The 8,196-nt window shown below is 46.8% G+C and overlaps 1 protein-coding gene across 1 annotated transcript; it reads left to right on the top strand.

Annotated features, from left to right (window-relative positions):
• Nucleotides 1-1,095: 1,095 nt before the first annotated feature.
• On the top strand, nucleotides 1,096-7,064 carry LOC308278185 (zinc finger protein 280A-like; the record flags this gene model as incomplete). The annotated part of the gene is made up of 2 exons (XM_080717812.1): nucleotides 1,096-1,996; nucleotides 6,640-7,064. 2 exons carry the CDS (start codon nucleotides 1,096-1,098, stop codon nucleotides 7,062-7,064), a joined length of 1,326 nt encoding a protein of 441 aa, XP_080573938.1.
• Between the last annotated feature and the right edge of the window lie 1,132 nt (nucleotides 7,065-8,196).

The following is an 8,196-nucleotide window of genomic DNA, read 5'->3' as shown; positions in this document are numbered from 1 at the left end:
AAGACAGCAGTAGAGTGTGGGGAGAGTCTGGCTAAGGGTGACTCCAAAATGTGTGGACTGAGCAACTGGGTTTATATTCAGACTTCCCTAGCCACAGGTTCTGTTTCCTCAGATTCAACCAACTACCAATCAAAGATAAGGTCTCACTAAGTTGCAGAGGGTGTCTCTTTGTTGCTGGGATCCTCCTGTCTCAGCCTCCCAAATACTGGGATTACGGGATTACGGGAGTGCATCACCACACCCGGCTTATCTCAATGTTTTAAGGGGAGGAGTTTATAAGATAATATAATGTCTCTTTAAATAAATACTGTTTTCACATGCTTGCACTTAGGTGGCAGCTTATAACAGGACAGCTCCGGGAGTTGAAGGGACCACTTGTTTCAATCACGAAGTAATCTGAAAATGGCAGCTCACTTGCCCTTGAGTGCAGGACCACTGAAGAAGCGTGTGCGTGAGCCCCCTCAGAACGACCAGGATGCTGAGCTGATTTTTGTTGGGATGGAGCACGTAAAGGAAGATGCGGAAATTCTCTTCGTCGGGGTGATTTCAAATTCAAAACCCGTGATTTCAAACATTTTGAACAGAGTCACGCCGGGCTCATGTCCCAAAAGAAAGAAAGACCACTACAGTCAAGATCTTGCCCCTCTGTCTCAGCCAGGAATCCGAATGATCCCGTCTGCCAAAGCCAGGGCTGTCCCGCCAGTTTTTCGGTCCCAGTGGAAATCCGTAGATGATCCTGTTTTGGTCGAGTCTTTATCTCAACCTGCTGTTAAGATAGAGTCACCGCAAGCTGGTCCTCCCAGTTCACCAGGTTTGCTTTCTCCCAGGACCCGGCGTCTGGGGGGAGCAGCACTTCCAGTTGAGACTTTTTGTGAATCAAAGCGACTTTTTACTTCAGATATAAACAGCAGAAGCCCCAAAAGGTCTAAACTTAAGGCTGAAATCCCAAGTGAGCCTTCTTCAGACGTGGCCCCTTCCGGTATCCTTCCTACCCTGCACACAAGCGCACCTTCAAGTAATACCTGCTTCTTGTCAGGCGGCCTTCAAAACGGAACGCCGCCATTGCCAGGGACTTCTGCTACGCAAAAGCAGTCGATGGCACTTAGGGATCCAGATCCGGTAAATAGCTTTGAAGGGCTGGCCAAAACAGGCTTTCCCGGTGTAGCAAGTCAAAACAAGGCCTCGGATCCCCCCAAAAGGACTCTGGTTCTGTCCCTGAGCGACCTTTACTACGGAAAACATGGAGATGGGCCGCCGGAGCAGAAGACTCACACCACCTTTAAGTGCTCCAGCTGCCTCAAAGTTCTCAAAAATGTCAAGTTTATGAACCACATGAAGCACCATTTGGAACTCGAGAGGCAGCGGGTCGACAGCTGGGAAAACCACACCACCTGCCAGCACTGCCACCGGCAGTTCCCCACGCCCTTCCAGCTGCAGCGGCACATCGACAGTGTCCACACCACCCAGGAGCCCTCTGCAGTCTGCAGGATCTGTGAGTTGTCGTTTGATACGGATCAGATTCTCCTGCAGCACATGAGGGACAACCACAAGCCCGGGGAAATGCCCTACGTGTGCCAGGTCTGCGGTTACAGGTCGTCGGTCTTTGCGGACGTGGAGGCACATTTTAGGACGCGCCACGAGAGCACCAAGAATCTGCTGTGTCTGTTTTGTCTCAAGGTTTTTAAAATGGCAGCACCCTACATGAATCACTGTTGGGGGCACGGGAAGAAGAAGAGAGTGTTCCCGTGTTCTAAGTGTCGGCTACAGTTTTTAACTTCCAAGGACGCGATGGAGCATCAAAGCGACAATCATCAACCCTTAAATAAGCCAGAGCCACTGCGAGGGTCGCCTCCCGACACAGAGGTTATCATTTACACTTCGCTTCACCCAGCAGAAGGGACATTCATTACCGTGAGCAACGCCGACCCTTGCCTGTCAGCCGAGAAAGTTAAGAAGAGGAAGACGAGGAACACTAGAAATTCTGGACATCCTGGCGGTCAGGCTTCTGGCTCTACCCACCCTCAGGAACGTTGAAAGGAACAGTGAGGCTGGGTTAATTTCCCCTACGTTTGAACTTTAAATAAATGGAATCGCGCAATAAATTCTTGTCTTTGGCTTCTTAAAACAGTGAGATGTATTCTTATTGTATGTAGCAGTAGAATCAATAGAATATTCTTCTGTCCCCTTTCCTTTTGGTAAGGGGAGATTGAACCCAGAGGTATCCATTTTACCTCCGAGCTATACTCCCAGACAATTTTTTTTATTTATTTATTTATTTATTTATTTATTTATTTATTTATTATTTATTTATTTATTTTATGGTGGTACTGGGGGTGGAACCCAGAGGCTTTCTACCTCCAGGCTATACTCCCAGACCTTTTTTATATTTTATTTGGAAACAGGGTCTCACTAAGTTGCCGAGAGCCTCACTAAGTAGCTGAGGCTGGCTTCGAACCTGTGCGATCCTCCTGTCTCAGCCTCCCCAGCGCTGGGATTACAAGCGTGTGCCACCATGCCCGGCTTGACAATTTTATTTTTAAACCGTAGCTCAAGTTACTGAGTATCTTGCTTAGATACTAAGGCTGGCCTTGAACCTGTTTCTGCCTCCCAAGTACTGAGATTACAGGTGTGGGCCACTGGTCAACATATTGGGAGAAATTCCATTGAACAAATAGGACAGTTTTATTTATTTATTTATTTATTATTTATTTATTTATTTATCTATTTATTTGGTGATACTGGGGATGGAGCCCAGGGGCTTTCTACCTCCGGGCTATATTCCCAGGCCTATTTTTATATTTTATTTGGAAACAGGGTCTCACTTAGTTGCTGAGAGCCTCACTAAGTAGCTGAGGCTGGCTTCGAACCTGTGCGATCCTCCTGTCTCAGCTTCCTAAGTGCAGGGATAATATGACAGTTTTAGATATCTACTGTTTATTTTGGAGTTTATTTATTTATTTGGAGTTTATTTATTTAGTGTTACTAGGGGTGGAACCTAGGGGCCTTCAACTTCTGAGCTGTATCCCCAGCCCTATATTTTTTTTCTTTTACTTGGAAACAGAGTCTTGCTAACTTGCTGGGAGCCTCACTGAGTTGCTAAGGCTGGGTATGAAACTGAGATCCTCTTGTTTCAGCCTCCCAATTCTCAATGAAGCCGCTATGAACTTGTATATGTTTTGTATATGTTTTCTGGTAGAATGCCCCAGTATAACCATGAGAGGAACATCAAACCCAAATTTAGACTCATTCTGCAAAAATAACTGGCCTTTACTCCTAAAAGCTATCCAGTTCAGTGGGCAGCAGGGAAAGTTTGAGAAGCTGTCATAGACCTAAGAAGGATATGGAGACAGGGACTAATTCAATTCAGTATCTTGGATGAGAATCTGAAACAGAGAGATGCTAGTGGAAAAACTAGTTAAATCTAGATAAAACTCGGAGCTTCATGAATTGTGTGTATGTGTGTGTGTGTGTGTGTGTGTGTGTGTGTGTGTGTGTATGTGTGTGTGTGTTAGTTACTGGGGATTGAATCCTGAGGTGTTCTGCCACTAAGCTACACCCCCAGCCCTATTTTATCTTATTTTGAGACAGGCACTTGTTAAGTTGCTGGACACCGGCCCCCAACCTGCCTCCCAAGTACTGGGATTACAGGTGTGCGCCACTGCTTTAGTACTTATTCATGAACTATTGGAATTATTGTGCAGCCAAAAGATCATTTCATATACATACACCTTAGATATAAACAATCTCCTTTTCATAGATGATCTCTTCATTTTGACTGGCATATATTTTATTTTTGGTACTGGGGATTAAACTCAGGGGCATTCTACCTCTGAGCTACACACTGAGCTCTTTTTTTTGGTATTTATTTATTTATTTATTTATTTGTCTGGGGATGGAACCTAGGGGCATTCTACCTTTGAGCTATACCTCCAACCCTATTTTTATTTATTATTATTATTATTATTATTATTATTATCATTATTATTGGTGGTACTGGGGTTCCCGGAAGCCCTTCTACCTCCGGACTACACTCCCAGACCTAATCTTTATATTTTTATTTGGAAACAGGGTCTCTTAAGCCATCGCGGCTGGCTTCGAACCTGCGCGATCCTCCTGTCTCTGCCTCCCAAACACAGGAATTACAAGCATGCGCCACCAGGCCCTGTGTGAGGCCCTGTTTCTAAATAGAGCGTAAAATAGGTCTGGGAGTATAGCCTGGAGGTAGAAAAAGCCCCTGGGTTTCACCTCCAGTATGAAATAAATAAATAAATAAATAAATAAGAATCGATACGAAAACTGAGATATACTTGGAATTGAAGGGAAAAAAAAGTATTACCAAGCAAAAGTCGTGGGACACAATTATTGGTGCTTAAAGGGAAATTCGCTGTACTAAATGCAAGAATAATAAGTTTTAAAATTAGGTGTTTATCTAAAAAATATCTAAAAGAGAACAACAGAGTCAACCTGTAGAGAGGATGGAAGGAAAGAAGACATCAGAAAAAATAAATGGGAAAAGAAAACAATATTATAGATGAACAAAACCAGAAGCTTTGTGTGTGTGTGTGTGTGTGTGTGTGTGTGTGTGTGTGTGTGTGTGTGGTACTGGGGTTCCTGGAAGCCCCTCTAACCTCCGGGCTACACTCCCAGACCTATTTTTTTTTTTTAAATTATTTTTGGAAACAGGGTCTCAAGCCAGCACAGCTGGCTTCTTTTTTGGTGGTACTGGAGGTGGAACCCAGAGGCTTTCTACCTCCGGGCTATACTTCCAGACCCATTTTTTAATATTTTATTTGGAAACAGGGTCTCACTAAGTTGCTGAGAGCCTCATTAAGTAGCGGAGGCTGGCTTCTAACCTGCGCTATCCTCCTGTCTCCACCACCTCCCAAGCAGGGGTTTTACAAGTGTGCGCCACCATGCCTGGCAAGAAGCCTTTTTTTTTTTTTTTTTTTTTTTTTTTTGCGGGTCTGGGGGTGGAACCCAGGGGCATTCTACCCCCGAGCTACACCTCCTGCCCTGTTTTTTATTCTTTATTTTGAAACCGGGTCTCACTTAGTTGCAGAGGGCCTCACTAAGTAGCTGAGGCTGTCCGTGAACCGCGATCCTTCGGTCTCAGCCTCCCGAATGCCGGGATGACAAGCGTGCGCCCCCACGCCTGGCTAAGAAGCCTTCTTAAAGACTACTGAAATACACAAACTTTTTGCAGAAATGGTTAACTAAAACAATATCAAAAGCTGCAAAGAGACCAAGAGTGGGCAGACTTTCTGTAAAGGGAAAAAATATTAAATATTGTTTACAAACTCTGGCAATAAATTTTGCTGTTGTAGCAAACAGGCAGATGATATATAAAGAATGGGCATGCTGTGTTCCAATAAAACTATAAACACTGAAATTTGAATTTCATATGATTTTTCCATACCATGAAAGGATAGTCTCCCTTGAGTTTTCCAGCCAATAATAATAATAATATTAAGAATCAGACATGGTGAACACCTGTAATCCCAGTACTTCAGAGAGCAAGATAAGACAATCGCAGGTTCGAAGCCAGCTTCAGCAATTTATGGAGGCTCTCAGCAACTTAGCGAGATCCTGTTTCCAAATAAAAAAACAAAATCGGCTGGGCGTGGTAAAGCACACTTGTAATCCCAGTACTTGGGAGGCTGAGACAGGGGGATCTCAGGTTCGTGGCCAGCCTCAGCTACTTAGGCCTTCTGCAACTTAGTGAGGCCCTGTTTCACAATATAGAATAAAAAAATAGGGCTGGGAGCTGGGCGTGGTGGTGCACACTTGTAATCCCAGTACTTGGGAGGCTGAGACAGGAGGATCGCGGGTTCTCGGTCAGCCTCAGCTACTTAGCCCCTCTGCAATTTAGTAAGGCCCTGTGTCAAAATAAAGAATAAAAAACTGAGCTGAGGGTGTAAGCTTGAAAATATAATGTCCCTGAATTCAATACCAGGTTCCGTAAAAGAAAAAAAAAAATCGGTCTAGGAGTGTAGCTCGAAGGTAGACGGCTCCTGGGTTCGATCTTCGATCTTCAGTATGCAAGCAGGCAGGCAGGTCGGACTGGACTGGACTGAATTGACCTGGAATTTAATTTCTTCTCCTCCTCCTCCCCCTCCCCCCTCCTTCTTCTTCCTCCTCTTCCTCTTCTTTTCATTTCTTTTCTTTTTAGTGGTACTGGGGTTTCTGGAAACCCTTCCACCTCCGGGTTACAGTCCCAGGCCTATTTTTATTTTTTTATTTGGAAACAGGGTCTCTTAAGCCTGCGTGATCCTCATGTCTTCGCCTCCCAAGCGTGGGGGTTACAAGCATGAGCCACCACGCCAGGCTGGAATTTAATATCAAGAGGATGGGGTTCTCCGGGCAGGGTGCCGCACGCTTATAATCCCAGCATTTGGGAGGCTGAGACCGGAGGGTGGCGGTTCATGGACGGCCTCAGCTACTTAGTAGGGCTCTTTGCAATTCAGTGACACCCTGTTTCAAAATAAAGAATACAAAATAGGGCAGGGGGTGTAGCTGGGAGGGAGAATGCCCCTGGGTTCCATCCCCGGTAATGCAAAAAAAAAAAATTGCATTCAAGCCTCAGTTGCTGGGTCACGTTCTCTAAACGCGTGCAGTGCTTTTATGCAAAACGGATCGCAGGCGAGGAAGCCGAGAGCCGAACCCCGGCGAGGCCAGCTACCGCGCTCAGCCGCAGGGCACCGCCGGCATCGCCGCGGGTCGCCACCAGGGGCGCCAGAGCGCGACGCGCCCCCCCCCCCGCGCGGCGGCCAATCGGCGTGCGCCCGGAGCCTCACCCGGCAGCCAATCAGCGGCCGCCCCGGGCGCGCGTGCGGAGGCGCCGGCGCCGGCGGCGGGGGCGGGCCTGGGCCTGGGTGGCGTCGGCGCCGCGGGCTGGGCCTGGGAGCGGCTCGGGACGCGGGCCCGGGACAGGTAAGCGCTGCCCGGCCGTGCGGGCCGCCCCGGCCGGCCGCAGAGGCCGAGCTCCGGGCCTGGGCCTCGTGGCCGCCCGGCGCCTGCGGGGCGCCTCAGCAGCCTCGGGCGCGCCGCGGGCCCCGAACCCGTGAGCGTGCGCGAGCATTTGCACATTCGGGAATTTTTTTTTTTTTTAAATTTTAAAAGAATTTTTGTTTTAATTTAAAAAAAATTTTTTTTTTTAAATTCTGGAGCTGGGAGGAGCTTTTTCCCAGATGGCAACGCCTTCTTTTCCTCTCCAGCCGAGTTTCTTTCCAGAGCCCCGTGAAGTCCCCCGCAGAGAGCCCGCGTTGATTCTGGGGCGCGCACGTGCAGGGTTTCCCTTCCCCTCCGCGCGCCCCTCGGGTAGGGCGGGTTGGAGGGACCCATTTGGGGGGAAGGAATTGAATTTTCTTTTCTGTTCAGGTTTGAGATGCTTAATAAGGACCCTAAAATAGCGACCTAAGGTAGGCCTTTGGAAATAAAATTTTTTTTTTTTTTTGTGGTACTAGGGATGAAACCCAAGGGCCTTCTACCTCCAGGCGACACCCCCAGACCTATTTTATATTTTATTTGGAAACAGAGTCTCACCAAGTTCTCGAGAGCCCCACTAAACTGCTGAGGCTGGCTTGGAACCGGCGCGATCCTCCTGTCGCAGCCTCCCAAGTATTGGGATTGCAAGCCTGCGCGGGCTGTATAATATTCTTGAAACTTACACATACCCCTAATCCTTTTTTTGATCACCTCAGGAATTGCCCTTCCCCTGCTTGAAATTGATCCAGATCTTTAGAAGTTTCAGCCTAAAGTCCTAGAAGTATTCACGCCTATATAATTCCATTGTTTGGGAGGCTGAGGCAGGGGGGTTACAGTTTGAAGGCCAGCCTCAGATACTTAGGCCCTCTGCAACTTAGACCCTAAGACATAAAATAGGGTTGAGGGTATAGTTCAGAGGTAGAAAGCCCTGGGTTCAGTGAAACACACACACACACACACACACACACACACACACACACACACACGTTCTTTATAAAAAAGGGCAAATATATCTTTTCTAGTTTGCTTTTCTTGTTCTCTGTGCTAAGACATTGCTGTTTAGAGTTTCCTGAGGAAATCTGAAAATGTATGATAAATTCAGGCTGTTGATTTAAATAATTTGGGAGCCCTTTAACTTGCTTTTTTAAAGGACAAAGTGGTGGTGGCAGCATTCTTACAACTAATTTATTATTTTTATATTCATTTGTTATT

This window comes from Muscardinus avellanarius (assembly GCF_963383645.1).
Source record: "Muscardinus avellanarius genome assembly, chromosome: 21".
NCBI lineage: Eukaryota > Metazoa > Chordata > Mammalia > Rodentia > Gliridae > Muscardinus > Muscardinus avellanarius.
Note: the sequence above shows the minus strand (reverse complement) of the source record. Positions and strands in the feature narration are given on the sequence as shown.